The 15216-nt window shown below is 45.7% G+C and overlaps 1 protein-coding gene across 5 annotated transcripts; it reads right to left on the minus strand.

Moving 5' to 3' along the window:
• Positions 1-458: 458 nt before the first annotated feature.
• Positions 459-8573, minus strand: LOC141499794 (mediator of DNA damage checkpoint protein 1-like). Of its 5 annotated transcripts, none has more exons than XM_074202541.1 (5): positions 3673-3761; positions 2921-3002; positions 2505-2645; positions 1736-1850; positions 459-787 (listed from the first exon to the last, which is right to left on the minus strand). In XM_074202541.1, exons 2-4 carry the CDS (start codon positions 2997-2999, stop codon positions 1759-1761), a joined length of 312 nt encoding a protein of 103 aa, XP_074058642.1. In that variant the 5' UTR covers positions 3000-3002; positions 3673-3761; the 3' UTR covers positions 459-787; positions 1736-1758. The 5 variants fall into 5 exon arrangements, with proteins under 5 accessions (XP_074058642.1, XP_074058638.1, XP_074058639.1 ...); XM_074202537.1 differs by having other exon boundaries at positions 2259-2645; XM_074202538.1 differs by lacking the exon at positions 3673-3761 and adding an exon at positions 3574-3657 and having other exon boundaries at positions 2259-2645.
• Between the last annotated feature and the right edge of the window lie 6643 nt (positions 8574-15216).

The following is a 15216-nucleotide window of genomic DNA, read 5'->3' on the forward strand; positions in this document are numbered from 1 at the left end:
CCCTTAAAGTTTGACACCTCAAGCACCCCCTCCCTCATACCACGATTGTAGGAGAAACTGAGGTTGACAGAAGTGAAGCGCACTCTGTGAGAGCACCCAGAAACTGGTAGGTATAGAAATGGAAAGCCCTTTGGATGTTTTAAACAATAAAAGCTTCAGATTATTACAGGGGAAACTGAGGCTTGGGCAACTTAAAGAACTGACATCACCACCATTCCATAAGGCACAGAGCTCTAAAGCCCTTCACCAAAGTTAGAGGCTAAGATATCCCTCCCCCTTCCCCCTCACAGGTACTACAGGGGAAATTGTGGTCTAAGAAACTGAAGAGACTTACTTCTGTATGTTTGCATGTGTGTCTCTGTGTCTGTGTGTTACTTTGTCAGTGTGAAGACCTTAAAATAATTCAAACTACTACTTGCTATACAAATTAGCAAAAGAAATAAAAGCTGTTCCTCTTTGAAAACAATATGTGGCCTTTATTAAAATTAATATGCCCTTAAGGTTCACATTGACAAGGATTTCAAAGGATTAAGGAAACAAGGCCCTTTATTAACTCAAGGGGAAATCTAGGCCAGCCCAGGAAGTAGTTCTAGTCCCAGTGCCCCTGATAACTGCTTTTCTCTCTCCCAGAGAGGGGATTCCTGTGGACCTGGAGAGGAAGAATGAAGTGGTTTGGATGGAATCCTTTATTCTCTTTGGGTGATTCAAAGGGTGCAAGCAGGGACTGGCATTCAGAGACTGGAACTTAAGAAGCTTTGAGAGGCACTTTTGTGGAATCCTGGTCTTCCTGCAAAAAAAAATGGGTAATAAGCAAGGAATGGATGGGATTAATAACTTCAAATTTGCAGACTATAAATTTGCATTTGCTCTTTTGTAGTCTTATCCCCATCAAACTGGCAATTCTTCAAAGAAAAGAACCATCAGAAATTATCAGACAACTGATGCTGAGTGAGATGAGCAGAACCAGAATAACACTACACCCTAACAGTAAGAATGGTGCAAAGATCAAATTTGATGGCCTCGCTCATTGCACCAGGGCAACAATCTGGGACAATTTGGGCCTGTTTGTAATGGAGAATAGCAACAGTATCCAGAGAAAGAACTGTTTCTTTTGAACAAAGACCAAGGACTATTACCTTTAATTTAGGAAAAAAACTGATATCTTAATTTCTGATCTTGCTATGTCTTATCTTTTATGTTTTTTCCTTAAGGATATGATTTCACTCTCATCACTTTCAATTTGAAGCAGTGTTAACCATGGAAACGCTGTAAAGGCTGGCAAACTGCCTTCTTAGTGGAGTGGGGGGAGGGAAGTAAGATTAGGGGAAAAATTGTAAAACTCAAAAAAATAAAAGCTTCATAATTCAAAAAAAATTGTCAGACAGTAGAGCTCCCACTTCCCCATGACTGCCAATCACAGCTTCCGACCACTTGTGTGGCAGCATTCCCAAAATCATTGGTCAAGGTTCTTGTCTGACCCTCACAGCCAATCTGGAATGTCAGCTTTAGTGAACAGGGCTAGACCCTCCCCACCACCACCACCAACTACCAAATCCTTGGTATCTGTCTCCCAAAAATGCCTTTCTTATTGCTTTGCCTCTGCACTTCTTTCTCTAATGCCTCTGTTTCCTCCACAGATTTTGATGTCTCGCTTTCTGATAACATTCCACCTTTCTCTATATACAGTCTGTCTCTATCCATTTTGTGGTATTGCTCTGTGTGCCATTGGACTCACATTTTTCCTCCTGTGTCTCTGTCTTACTGGTCAAAATTTTTCTGTTCGCTGACATCTGCATCTGAATCACTGTTTCCATCTCTACCATTTAGGCGCTGATCCTTTTCAACAGGCCCTGTGAAGAGAATTCTGTTGGGAACCCTTCCTCATTTTTAGCTGTAATGTTTGTTCCCAGCTAGGTAGTAAATTTTTCCTCTGAGAACATGGAGGTGTAGCTAGTGGAATAGAGTCTTCTTTACTAGCTGAATCACTGTTTCCCACATCTGGCTGGCACCTTTCCAAGTGTGTGCCTTAGGCTATTTTAATGAAAAACCCTACACTTCCAAACACTTGCCTTCATCTCCCATGTAAGAAGGCCAAGTGCCTAAAAAGGGTGCTGCACTTGAGGTCCTTTCAAAATTGCCTTCATCTCTAGCATCTGAATGGATGAGGCCATCATCAGGGCAGAAGAATAATCTTTGTAATTTCATATTCCCCAAGGTTTTGTTTTCCACCCACCACCTTCCTTACATCTCAAATTTACCTTCAATGTTGTTTGGTTCTTCACCCAATAAAGATCCCTGCAACTGGGGTCCCTCCAACCTGGGAAACCTGGGGGTCTCTAGAAATGGTAGAGCCCCCTGGGGACCAGGAAGTTGGGGAGCACCCAGGTGGTGATACTGGCAACATACATTAGCAAAGAAAACCATATCTTTATCCCTCAATGGGTAGTTCACCAAAGGGTCAAGGGATATGTCGGTTCTTGTAAGGCTTGAACCATTGAGGCTACCAAAATCAGACAGGAGAGGTTTCCTGGTACGGAATGAAATCTCAATAAATGCATGTAGTCTGGAGATGAATGGAAAAGGCAGAATCACCGCAGAGTCTGATTTTCGGCCAATCATATTCAAGCCAGGGTACAGCAAGAAATCTGGAAGCAAAAATTTGATGAATTATTACTGCTACAGTCAGAGATCTGCCCCATTCCTGCCCCTCACTGAATTTCCCATGTGACTTCCCCATCACACAGGTGTGTTTTCTCTCAGGAGAACAATGAGGAAGTTCCACTGGATTTTCAATGGGAAAGATGGAGAATTCATAATATCGAGGGGGTGGGGGCAACTAGGGACCAGGACGTGAACAAATGACAGGCTTCAACACTCCAGCAACCACCAGCCCTTGCTTGTGGGAACAGGATCCTCTGACCTTTCTCAGGAACTCCGGCATAACTGAACCGACGCAGGAACCCCACAGGCTGCCTGTCCTCCAATCCGGGGGCGTCCATGATCTGGGGAGGGGAAGGGGAGAGGACCCCAGCTCAGCAGGAGCCTCAGTTAGTCAGACAAGGAACCCTTTAGAATTAGGAGGAGGGGGTGGTGGGGAAGAGCAACGCTCTTATTGGAAACAGCATCCCACAAGGGCCCGGGGAGAGCCGGGGAGAAGGCTTCCCTCCTGGGGAGACCGGGCCGAGGCCAGGGCGGAGAGACCCCGCAGAGGCTGCGGAGGAGCCCCAAGGCGGCTCAGGCACTGCAGCCCGCGGGACCTGGAATGAGTAACTCGGATACTCGGGGAGGAAGTTCCTCTTGTGTCTGAAGCGCATGGCAGCGTCACTGCAGCCCCTGGTCACCTGCCAATCACGGCCGCGGCCAAGAGGGTAGACGTGGTGCAGCCTCACTGTGGGAGGGGATCCCAGGGGGCGGGCTGAGCTGTGGACACACCCTCCCTGGCGCCATCTTGTGGACACGCCCAGTCAGTAATGGCCTCCCTTCCCCCGCCACCTGGGCACAGCCGACTTGGCCACCATCCTGCGGACCGCCCGGTCTGTCACAGCCTCCCTTTCCCCCTTTCTTCCAAGTTACCACAGGAGTCTGAAGTGACACCTAGACTGTCTCCACGAGATGCGGCACAAAGAATCCCAAAAATCCCCCCTGAGAAGACCTCCCGTCTGGATGTTCTACCTTGAGACCACGGGATCCAAATGGCACTCAGAGCAAAGGAGAGAAAAAAGTGCGTGGCCGCACTGAATTCTGGTCCTTGCACATGCGCCTCAGCCTATCTTGAGAAGGTAATGCGCACTGAAGCTCTGATGCTGTGATTGGCTCCTTCTTCTTTCCCTCAGCTCCAGTTCATCCAATGAATGCTTGACATGGGGAGGCGGGACCATCCATGCAAACCTCCTCTTCCATTCCTGTGCCTGCTGGGCTTTCACTTGAACTGCAGGCTTCAGGCGGGGCAGGGCGGGGTGGGGTGTAGGAGGCTCCCCCAGCCCCCCCCCCCCCCCCCCCGCTTGGTGCAGCCTCCAGACTGGGGCCTTGCTGGGGGCGCCTGCTGGGCCTGGGGCACGAGGGACCGGAGCCCCCAGCCGCGGTGCTCCCTCTGTGACCCTGCTGAGGCCTGAGAAATAGGAGGGACGTGAGCCCGCTGGGAGGGCCGGGAGAAAGAAACGTCCTCAAGCTCCTCTCCCTGCCGGGGTTGTACGGGAGGCTGGGGTCTAGAAAACGAATGGGTAAGATCACATACAGACTGATAGGTATAAAATCGACAAGGGCTTCTGAGGTTTTACAGTCCAAGAAACCCCTCATCCCCTGTGACTGTAGTGATAACTGAGGTTTAGAATGCTGAGGGACTTGTTTGAAATCACCATAGGCTCTTAGGTATAAAGGTGACATGGATTTCAGAGACTTGAGAGAACATGTCCCTTTAATGACAGTAGGGGAAACTGAGGCAAAGCAGGAAAATCAATTTTATGAAATCACCCACAAGCTCGTAGCTCAATAGTTGACAAGGCCTTCGGAGACCTTAGAAACCCAGACAACCACCACTGAGACTTTAGGGAAAATTTATTTATGGCGGTTAAAAAGACATTTCTGAGAGCTTGCAGATTCCTAGTTAGAGAGATAAAGAGGTCATCAAAGAAACCCCACCTGCCCCTGTGAAGGTAGGGGAAATTGCAGGGACCTCCATGTGAACAACCAGGACCTCTAAGGAGAGAGCTAAAAACACCTTTAAAGCTTTGGAAGTACATAGACTCGACATCACTAAAGGGTAAAATGAGACATAGGGGACTGATGGGACCTGGGTGAGATGAGCAACTCTTTCTTAGATATTAAGCTGACAGGCCCTCAGTGACATTATACTATGAGTCCTTCAGATTACTACAGAAAAAACTGGGGCCTAGGGAAACAAATGAAGCAGTAGGAGATTTCACACTAGAACCACAAGTCTAGAGCTCACAATTTTAGAGACCAAAACACCTCCATCTTCAGTGTGGGTGTGTGAAACTGAGACATAGGGAGTTTACTTGTGTAAGATCACAAAGTATTCTAGTACTAGAACTAACAAGGTCTTTAGAAACCTTAATTTTGATGCCTCAAGCGCCCCCCTCCCTTATACCATGATTGTAGGAGAAACTGAGGTTGACAGAAGTGAAGGGCATTGTGTAAGAGCATGCAGCCCCTTGTAGTAGGTATAGAAATTGAAAGCCCTTTGGAGGTTTTGAACAATAAAAGCTTCAGATTACTAAAGGGGAAACTGAGGCCTGTGCAACTGAAAGACCCGAGTGACATCACCACCAATCCCTAAAGCTCAGAACTCTAAAGCCCTTCACCAATATTAGAGGCTAAGACATCCCTTCCCCTTTCTTCTCCACAGGTATGACAGGGAAAATTGTGGTCTAGGAAACTGAAGAGAGTTATTTGTCTGTGTTTGTGTTGTGTGTGTGTGTGTGTGTGTGTGTGTGTGTGTGTGTTGTGTGTGTGTTTATTTGGGTGTGTATTTGGGTGTCTGTGTCTGTATGTGAAGACCTTAAAATAATTCAAACTACAACTTGCTATACAAATTAGCAAAATAAATAAAAGCTGATCATCCTTGAACACAATACGTGACCTCTATTAAAAGCCACTTGCCCTTCAGGATCACATTGACAAGGATTTCAAAAGAATAAGCAAATAAGTCCCTCTATTAACTCAAGGGGAAATCTAGGCCAGCCCAACAGGTAGTTCTAATCCCAGTGTCTATTTTAACTGCTTCACTCTTTCCTGGAGAGGTGAGCCCTGGTGACCTGGAGAGGAAGAAGAATGAAGTGGTTTGGATGGAATCCTTTATTTCCTTTGGGTGATTCAAAGGGTGAAAGCAGGGAATGGCACTCAGGGACTGGAACTTAAGGAGCTTTGAGAGGCACTTCTGAGGAATCCTGGTCCTCCTGCAAAAAAAAAAATGGATAATGGTCAAGGAATGGATGGGACTAATATCTTCAAATTTACAGACTATGAATTTGCATTTGCTCTTTTGTAGTCTTATCCGCATCTTCTTCAAAGAAAAGAACCATCAGAAATTATTAGACAACTGATACTGAGTGGGATAAGCAGAACCAGAATAACACCCTAACAGTAACATGGGGGCTGCGATCAAATGTGATTGACTGGCTCATTGACCCAGGGCACCAATCATGGACAATTTGGGCCTGTTTATAATGGAGAATACCCACAGTATCCAGAGAAGGAACTGTTTAGTTTGAACAAAGACCAAAGACTATTACCTTTAATTTAGTGTAAAAATCTGACATCTTATCTTACTGACTGATATTGGTATCTCTTATACTTAATGCTTTTTCCTTAAGAATGTGATTTCTCTCTCATAACTTTCAATTTGAAGCAGTGTTCACCATGGAAACACTGTAAAGGCTGGCAAACTGCCTTCTCAGGGGAGTGTGGGGAGGGAAGTAAGATTAGGGGAAAAATTGTAAAACTCAAAATAAATAAAAGCTTCATAATTCAAAAAAATTGACAGACATTAGGGCTCCCACTTTCCCATGCCTGCCAGTAACAGCTCTTGACCACTTGTGTGGCAGCACTCCCAAAATCATTGGTTGAGCTTCTTGTCTGACCCTCACAGCCAAAGTCAGCTTTAGTGAACAGGGCTAGACCTGCCCACCAACTACAAACTCCTTGGTGTCTGTCTCTGAAATATGCCTTTCTCATTGTTTTGCCTCTGCACTTCCTTCTCTAACGCCTTTGTTTATCCATGGATTTTGATGTCTCTCTGTCTCATAACAATCCACCTTCCTCTGTCTGCTGTCCATCTCTATCCACTTTCTGGTACTGCTTTGTGTGCCACTGTACTCAAACTCTTCCTCCTGAGTCTCTGTCTAATTGGTCAAAATATTTCTATTCATTGACATCTGCATCTGAATCACTGTTTCCATCTCTACTAGTGAGTCGCTGGTCCTTCTCAAGATACCCTGTGAAGAGAATTGTGTTGGGACCCATTCCTCATTTTTATTTGTAATGTTTGTTCCTACATAGGTACCTAATGTTTCCTCTGTAAGAATACAGGTGGAGCTAGTGGTATAGAGTCTTCTTCACTACATGAATCAGTGCTTGCCATACCTGGCTGGCACCTTTCCAAGTGTGCCTTAGCCTATGTCAATGAAAAACTCTCCACTTCCAAATATATACCTTCATCTTACAAGGAAGAAAGTTGAGTGCCTAACAAATGTGCTGCACTTGAGGTCCTTTCAAAATTGCCTTCATCACTGGCATCTGAATGGATGATGCCATCAACAGGGCAGAAGAATAAACTTTGTAATTTCATATTCCCCAATGTCTTCTATCCTTCCAACACCTTGCTGATATCTCAGATTTACCTTCAATCTTGTTTTGTTCTTTGGCCATTATTTTTTTTCCTGCAACTGGGGTTCCTCCATCCTGGGAAATCTGGGGGTCTGTTCAGCTTGTAGAGCCCTCTGGGGACCAGGAAGTCGGGGGGCACCGAGGTGGTGATACTGGCAACACACATTATCAAAGATAAACACATCTTGATCCCTTAATAGGTAGTTTCCCAAAGGGTCTAGGGCTATGTTGGTTCTCAGAAGGCTTGAACCATTGAGGCTACCAAAATCATAAAGGACAGGTTACCTGGTACAGAATGCAATCTCAATAAATGTATGTATTCTGGAGATGAATGGAAAAGGCAGAATTACCCTAGAGTCTGATTTTCAGGAAATCATATTCAAGCTAGGGTACCGCAAAAAATCTGGAAGCAAAAATTTGAGGAGTCATTACTGCTGCAGTCAGAGATCTGCCCCATTCCTGCCCCTCACTGAATTTCCGATGTGACTTCCCTCATCACACAGGTGTGTTTTCCCTCAGGAGAGCAATGAGGAAGGTCCACTGGATAGTCTATGGGAAAGAGGGAGCGTTCCCAATATCGAGGGGGTGGGGGCAACTAGGGACCAGGACGTGAACAAATGACAGGCTTCAACACTCCCGCAAGCACCAGCCCTTGCTTGTGGGAACAGGATCCTCTGACCTTTCTGGGGAACTCCGGCACAACTGAGCCGACGCAGGAACCCCACAGGCTGATCGTCCTCCATTCCGGGGACCTCCATGACCTGGGGAGGGGAAGGCGAGAGGACCCCAGCCCAGCAGGAGCCTCAGTTAGTCAGACAAGGAAGCTTGTAGCATTAGGAGGAGGGGGTGGCGGGGCAGGGGCAACGCTCTTATTGGAAACAGCATGCCACAAGGGCCCGGGGAGAGCCGGGGAGAAGGCTTCCCTCCCGGGGAGACCGGGCCGAGGCCAGGGCGGAGAGACCCCGCAGGGGCTGCGGAGGAGCCCCAAGGCGGGCTCGGGCACTGCAGCCCACAGGACCCGGATCCAGTCACTCGGCTCCTCGGGGGCCGGAAGTTCCTCTTGTGTCCGAAGCTCGTGGCAGCGTCACTGCAGCCCCTGGTCACCTGCCAATCACGGGCCACGGAGAAGCCGCTCATTCTCAGTGCAGGAGCGGATCCCAGGGGGCGGGCTGAGCTGTGGCCACGCCCTCGCTGGCGCCATCTTGTGGAGCCGCCCTGTCAGTCACGGCCTCCCTTCCCCCACCACACCGGGACACACCCTCCCTGGGTGCCATCTGGTGAATGCGCCCAGGCAGTTACCGCCTCCCTTCCCCCTCTCCTCCAGGCCACCATAGGTGTCTGAAAAGACGCCCATATGTCCTTGAGACCCTCCTTCGAGGTCCCCTTGGCTGGACCCACTAGAAGTGGCCACAAAGAACACCAGAAATCCCCCCAAGAAGACCTTCGGCCTCTAATGTTCTACCATGAGGCCACGCACTGCGCGATCCAAATGAAACCCAGAGCAGAGGAGAAAAGGAAGCTGGTGACAGCACTGGACTCTGGTCCCTGCTCATGTGCCTGTACCTAACTTGAGAAAGTTATGTGCCCTGGAGCTGTGATGCGGTGATTGGCTCCTTCTTCTTTCCCTCAGCGCCAATTCATCCAATGATTGCTTGACACGGGGAGCCGGGACCATTCATGCAAACCGCCTCCTTCTTTCCTGTGCCTGCTGGGCTTTCACTTGAACTGCAGGCTTCAGGCGGGGCGGGGCGGGGTGGGGTGCAGGAGGCTCCCCCAGGCCCCCCCCCTGGCTTGGTGCAGCCTCCAGACTGGGGCCTTGCTGGGGGCGCCTGCTGGGCCGGGGGGGGGGGCATGAGGGACCGGAGCCCCCAGCCGCGGTGCTCCCTCTGTGACCCTGCTGAGGCCTGAGAAATAGGAGGGACGTGAGCCCGCTGGGAGGGCCGGGAGAAAGAAACGTCCTCAAGCCCCTCTCCCTGCCGGGGTTGTAGGGGAGGCTGGGGCCCAGGGATCCTCCGGACCTGGCTGCAGATCACCCCCGAGCTCTGGTACTGACAGGGTCTGCACAAGTCCTGCACACCGCTCCCCTGCCCACACACACTCACACACACACACACACACACACACACACACACACACACACACACACACAGGGGCTGCAAGGGAAACCGAGGCTGAGGCAGCTGTTGGACTGGTAGAAGGTCACCCCTGTGCACTCTGAGGTGCATAGCCGACAAGGCCTCCAGATGTTTCAGCATCCAAGACACTGACCCTTCCCTGACAGTAAGGGAAACTGAGGCCCAGGGAGGAGAAGGGATCACTGACAGGCTCCTAGACCCACAGCTAAGATGCCTTGGAAAGGTTTTAAATGACAAGTTGCTGTTTAGTATTAAAACCAACAAGTAAGTAAAAAAAATCCTTTAGCTTCCAAAGCAATGGGTATACTTTATTACAAAGTGATTTTATAATTGAAACTTATTGTTTCAATTATTCAATTATTTTTTCAAAACTTATTGAAACTTTTTTTTTCTTTTTAAAATCACTCTCATGTTCCTCTATGTATATAGCAAGCATTTTTCTTTTCAACTTTTAAAAAATGTTTCTCGTATTTTTTCCAGTTATGTAAAAATAGTTTAGAGCATACATTTTTTGCTCCATGTTGAGTTCCCACCTTTCCATTCCCAATCTCATTGACCATAAAAATTCTGGTAAGGGTAATACATGTGGAATCAACATAAAAGTGTTATTGTATTCGTCCTTTACTGAAGAAATGGGGAAAAAAATCATGACAAAGGGGGTAGCTAGGTGGCGTAGTGGATAAAGCACTGGCCTTGGATTCAGGAGTTCAAATCCTGTCTCAGGCAATCATTACCTAGCTGTGTGGCTTGGGCAAGCCACTTAACCCCATTTGCCTTGCAAAAACTAAAAAAAAGAATATGACAACAAATAGAACCAGAAATACTATTTATTTTTTAAATTTAATTTATTTGCACATTACTAAAATATTCTCAAGAGGAAAAATAATACTCTCTCCCCCACAAAAATATAAAACCTCAGGAGATATAAAGTAATCAAAAGGGATAAAATGTGCTTCTGTCTGTTTTCTACTAACATGTGTTCCATCTGCGGTGGATAACATGCTTTATCATAAGTCCAACATAGAAGTTGTTTCCATATTTTTCCACAGTTGCTGGTGCTGATTGTAATTCTCTCCATCCATTCCTCCCCACTAGCATCTATTATATTCTCCCTCTCCCTTCACTCTGTCCCTCTACAAAAACGTGCTGTGGGGTAACAGATTGGCTCAGTGGACAGAGCCTAGACTCTGTTGCCAGGAAGCTCCAAGCCCACATCCTACCCCGGTCTTGTGGTTTCATACGGCCCACCCAATGTGAGCACCTTGCAAATGTAAAAAAGAAAATATGTCATATCGCACTATCTTCTGCCATGATCTACCCTCCCTTCTGTCACCTACATCCCACCTCCCCTCTCTCTGTTCCCTTCCTCTCCTTTTCACTTTAGATTTCTATGCCCTAGTAAGTGTGTTTATTCTTTCCTCTCTTCATCATTTCTGATGAAAATGAAGGCTCCCTCATTCCCCCTTACCTTTCCCCCTTCCACCCCATTGCAAAGCTATATCTTGACACTTTCACATGAAATATCTTAGCCCATTCTGCGTCTGTTTCCTCTTTCTCCAAGTGCATTTCCATTTCAACCATTGCCTTCATTTTTAAAATATATTAGATCTTCCAATTCAATTTTCTCCTGTGCTTCATCTCTAAAAGCTCCTTCTACCTGCTCTATTAAGTGAGAAGCTTCCTATGAGTATTATCAGTATCTTCTTTCCATGCAAGAATAAACACAGTTTATCCCCATTAAAACCCTCATACTTTACCCTTCTCATCCACTCTCTCTATGCCTCACCTGAGTCCTGGCCTAGAAGATCAAACTTTCTTTTCAGCTATGATAGTTTCATCAGGAACAAATGAAATTCCTCTGTTTCATTGAAAGTCCATCGTTTCCCTTGGAAGAGGATGCTCAGTTATTCTAGGTTGGTGATTCTTGGTTGCATTCCAAACTCTTTTGCCTTCCAGAATATGGTACTCCTAGCCCTAGGAGCCTTTAATGTGAATGCTGCTAAGTCCTGTGTGATCCTGAGTGTAGCTACACAATATTTGAATTGTGTCTTTCTGGCTACTTGTAAAATTTTTTCTGTGACAATTTCTGGAACTTGTCTATAATATTCCTGGGGGTTGTTTTTTGTATCTCTTTCCAGGGAAGATTCAGTGAATTCTCTCCATTTCTATTTTGCCTTCTGCTTCTAGGATATCTGGGCAATTTTCCCATAGAAATTCTTTACAAATGAGGTCAAGGCTCTTTTTCTGATCCTGATATCAAGGAGCACAATAATTTTGAAATTATCTTTTCTAGTGCTGTTTTCAAGATTACATGTTTTTTCAATGAGATGTTTCACATTTTCCTCTAGTTGTTCATTCTTTCCATGTTGAATTATTTTGCCTTGATTTCTCCCAAATTCATCAGCTTCCTTCTACATCTAAAGGATTTGTTTTCCTCAATGAACTTTCTTATCTCCTTTTCCCTCTGGCCATTTCACCTTGTTAAAACATTGTTGTCTTGGATAATTTTTTAAACTGTTTTATCCATTTCAGTTAAGCTGGTTGTAAACATGTCATTTTCTTCAGCATTTTTTAGATCTCCTTGACTAAGCTGTTGACTGCATTTTCATGTTTTTCCTGCATCTCTCTCATTTCTTTTCCCATTTTTTCCTGTATCTCTCTTACTTGATTTTCGAAGTCTTTATAAAACTCTGCCATAGCCTGAGCCCAGCTTCTATATTTTCTGTAGTCTTTAGAGACATTAGCGTGGACATTCTCATCTTCTGATTATCTGGTTTGGCCCTCCATGGGGCCAAAGTAATTGTCTATGGTCATGTTTCTTTTTTCATGTTTACTCATTTCCCCAGCCTGTGCCTGGGTTTGGAGTACTTCCTGAGCCTTTGAGTTTTATCAGGACATACCCACACAAGGACTTCATTGTGTGACTCCGACTACTCTCTTGTGAATGACCACAAGCACAACCCCTCTGTCCCAGGACTGAGAGGGGGGTACCTGCTCTATGGGGGGCATAGACTACAACCAGGCTTTGCAACCAAAGTGGTCAGAGACTCAGAGTCCTGTTCCAGGGACTGAGGATAGAATTCGGCAGTCTCCCTCCACTTCCTTATCCTCCATGGACTGAGCCCTCACAGCACAGCTCCTTGGAGGTTCCTGCTGCGTGGTTCCACTGGCCTGCTTCCATTTCCTGAGTTCTGGACTGCTGTGGCTATGGGCACCATGGCCTGCAATGAATACCTGGGCTTCGTGCTCGCTCTGGTAGTGGTCTCCCTGCTGATCTTCCAAGCTTTGCTTGGTGCTCCCTGGGGTGCAGGTCAGGGAATTGCTTCTGTCTCCAGGAGCCTTCACTCCTAGACTCCCTGGGGCTATTTCATTGCGGTATGCTGCTGCCCCTCTAACCTTGGGGATCAGAGTCTTCCCATTATTTTCAGGTTAACTTGGACTGGGGAATTGCCTCACTGGATATTTCTGTGATTTCTGTCTCTCAAAAATTAAGTTAGAGTCTTAATTTTAAGATTTGCAAAGTATTTTGGAGAGAGCATCTATGAGAGAATGTACTCTTGCCACCATCTTGGTTTTGCCCCCCCCCATCTTCCTTAACCCTTTTAAAGAGATACACTTTTTACTGTTCAGTTCTGAGATCCAGATTGCTACCGCTGATTTGTTTTAACTTCAGGCAAAGAATAATATATTTTGCTCCAATCTTTTACTTTTATTTTGTATTTTTCTGTTTCAAAACCACTAGGTTTTAATGTACTAAGCTATCAGCTTCCATGTTACAAGGAGAGTTGATCTCTTTCTCATTAAAGTTAGGATTACTAATTCTGTATTTCACTTTATGCTAATGAAGTACAATATTAATGTTTGTGAAATTTCTGTATAGAAAGTTGTCCTTGACCTCCTTCTGAGCCTTGAGAAATTCCTTGGAAATATAACTTTGTGGGCGGCTAGGTTGGGTAGTGGATAAAGCACCGGCCTTGGAGTCAGGAGTACCTGGGGTGTGGCCTTGGGTAAGCCACTTAACCCCATTTGCCTTGCAAGAACCTAAAAAAAATACAACTTTGGCTAGGCAACTTTAGGTCTGAAGATAGTCGGATAGAACACAAGGGGTCATGGATACACCATAAAATTGTCTAAAGATTTACAAAGCACCCTTGTTAGCCTAATTGTCTTGCTGCATCTGTTAAATTCCAGGACTGACTCCCCCTTCTCCAGATGCGGCTAGAACCATAAGATAGTAAATTCCCGATTCCCACCATCTCAGGCAATCATTACACAAAGACCCAGACCCCTTCTCACCCCTATCTATATGGAACCCTATGTTTACATATGTATATGTCAAGATAATATATCTAACTGCTGATTTTGCTTCTGTATCTTTTTTGCTTTCAGTAACCCATCCCCTCAAAACACTATAAAACCCTTTCACCTGAACACTCAGGTACTGTCTGTTTTGGGTACTCAATACCCCATATAGTGCCTGGGAATAAAGATCTCCAACCTTATCAAATTCTGGTCTCTGTCTCGCTCTTTGGGTACAACATTTGGAGGCGCCAGCAAGATCTTGGTGTTTTGTGTCAGCAAAGGAGACCAGGGGAGCCTCAAGTTTAGGTTTGAATGGACTGTCTCTCCTTTTCCCAGGGGAGCTGGCCCCTGACTACGTTCCAGGGCTCCAGGACTAGGTAGACATAGTCTTAGTATGGACCTCTCCTCGACTGCCATCCCCTATTCGGCCTAAGTGGAGAACCTGTTACACCTCCGGAGGTAAGCTTGTTCTGGTTCTGGGTCTAGACTTTTGGTAGCAGGGGAATTCTGTATCAGATGTGATGTCTGGGTCCCCTCTTTTGGGTGCTATGTGCCCTCTGGGGGACACATTTGATTGCCCTTTGGGAGGGCGAGATGGTCAGATGTGACACTGAAATCTCCCCTCACAGCATTCCTGAGATGTCAGGAATTTGACATTGGCCTGTGTTTGTTGATATGTGTTTAGATTGTCAGTTTGAAAAATTCTGTTGCATTTTTGTGATCTGTGCTTGTGCCTCATCTGTCTTCATGTGTTTAGATTGTCTATTCACTTGTGTGTTCAGGTTCTTCTATTGATTTTCTAGATGGGGAGAAAAGTTCCCCTAAAATTGTCCCTGGGTTGCCTCATTTAAATTGCTGTTCTTTGTTATTTTGGGTAGCTAGATTTTTAGGCATCTAATGCCCTCACTCGCTCTCCCCTTGAGCCTGCTTCCTGCCTGTGCATAATCTGATCCCTTCCTCCTCACCTCTGAGTTGTCTCTTGAGCACTTCCAAGAGGGATTTTTAAATTTTTATTTATAAAAGGAATGGATTTTGTTGTTAAATTAACTGAGGCCAAACTACTCACCTTGTTATTTTACTATTATGAGAAGGCCCCCCCCCAATTCTTTGTTTATGTTCTCTTCTCTTTCCCATTCTCCTCGATTCTGTGCTGCCAGAGTGTTTCCCTCTCCCTCCCCCTTTCAGGAGAGAAAGTTACTTCAGGAAGAATTAGTAAAGTTAAGTGTTAAAAGGGACCTTATTTTGAAGTTAAAGAAACAGCAAATATTACCAAATATGTTAAACAAATAAATCATAGAAAGTAATGCTATTTTAATTTGAAAATAGAAAAAATAAATTTCAGGAAGACAAGAGAGTCAGGTTAATCCTAAAGTGTATAATGTGGTTACTAAGATATACCAGTATAAGGGAAACTAAATAATTAATCTTTTTTCAG

Source organism: Macrotis lagotis, chromosome X (assembly GCF_037893015.1).
Source record: "Macrotis lagotis isolate mMagLag1 chromosome X, bilby.v1.9.chrom.fasta, whole genome shotgun sequence".
Lineage (NCBI taxonomy): Eukaryota > Metazoa > Chordata > Mammalia > Peramelemorphia > Peramelidae > Macrotis > Macrotis lagotis.